Source organism: Colobus angolensis, unplaced genomic scaffold (genome assembly GCF_000951035.1).
Source record: "Colobus angolensis palliatus isolate OR3802 unplaced genomic scaffold, Cang.pa_1.0 Scaffold954, whole genome shotgun sequence".
In the NCBI taxonomy this organism is placed as follows: Eukaryota; Metazoa; Chordata; class Mammalia; order Primates; family Cercopithecidae; genus Colobus; species Colobus angolensis.
The window spans coordinates 18,362-19,158 of NW_012123532.1; the positions used below are offsets into that span (position 1 = coordinate 18,362).

Here is a 797-nt window from a genome sequence, read left to right on the forward strand (position 1 = left end):
ATGCCTGTAATCCCAGCAATTTGGGAGGCCGAGGTGGGTGTATTGCCTGAGGTCAAGAGTTCAAGACCAGCCTGGCCAACATAGTGAAATCCCCTCTCTACTAAAAATACAAAAAATTAGCTGGGCGTGGTAGCAGGCACCTATAATCCCAGCTACTTGGGAAGCTGAGGCAGGAGAATCACTTGAACCCGGGAGGTGGAGATTGCAGTGAGCTGAGACCTGCCATCGCACTCCAGCCTGGGCGACAGAGCAAGACTCCATCTCAAAAAAAAAAAAAACCACAATTACTGCCTTATTGTCCAGTGTGGGAATAGTCTAAGATGGGGAAACTGAGGCTCAAAGAGAAGTGACGCAGAGAGAAGGCCCCACAGCAGGTTTTGACAGTACTTGGACGTGGGCCCATGCCTCCCAGGTTTGTTCTCTGTGTTGTACTCCACAGGTCCAGGGATGTTGCCTCCAGAGCTGGGGTTCACGTCTCTCTCCTGGCACCTGCCACTTTGTAGTGAAATGTGCTTTGTGTATCTCTTGCCCTGACCACCCCCCCGCCCCTAGTTGTGCCGCGAGGTCTTTAAAAGCGGGAGCTGTGCCTGAAGCTCCTCTGAACACCCGGGTCCAGGTAGCCTGGCATTGGGTGGATGCTCTGGGAGCAGTTTTCGAACTGAACAGAAGAGCTGTGGCCCTCCCTGCAGCTCTATGCCCACCTCCTTCAGGCCCCTGCCCAGGACGTTTACCGGCATATCTCAGGTGTGTCCTGGCTCCCCTTAACCAACAAGCCTCCTGATGGCTCTGTTACAGTC

At 53.8% G+C, this 797-nt stretch overlaps 1 protein-coding gene across 1 annotated transcript in view; it reads left to right on the forward strand.

The window, feature by feature from the left end:
• The window catches only part of LOC105504800 (heme oxygenase 1-like), an 18,865-nt gene extending 18,274 nt beyond the window's left edge, over positions 1 to 591 (forward strand). The window contains exon 2 of the mRNA XM_011932366.1: positions 553 to 591. Coding sequence (XP_011787756.1) covers positions 553 to 591 — 39 coding nt within the window. The remainder of the gene's footprint in view (positions 1 to 552) is intronic.
• Positions 592 to 797: the final 206 nt, after the last annotated feature.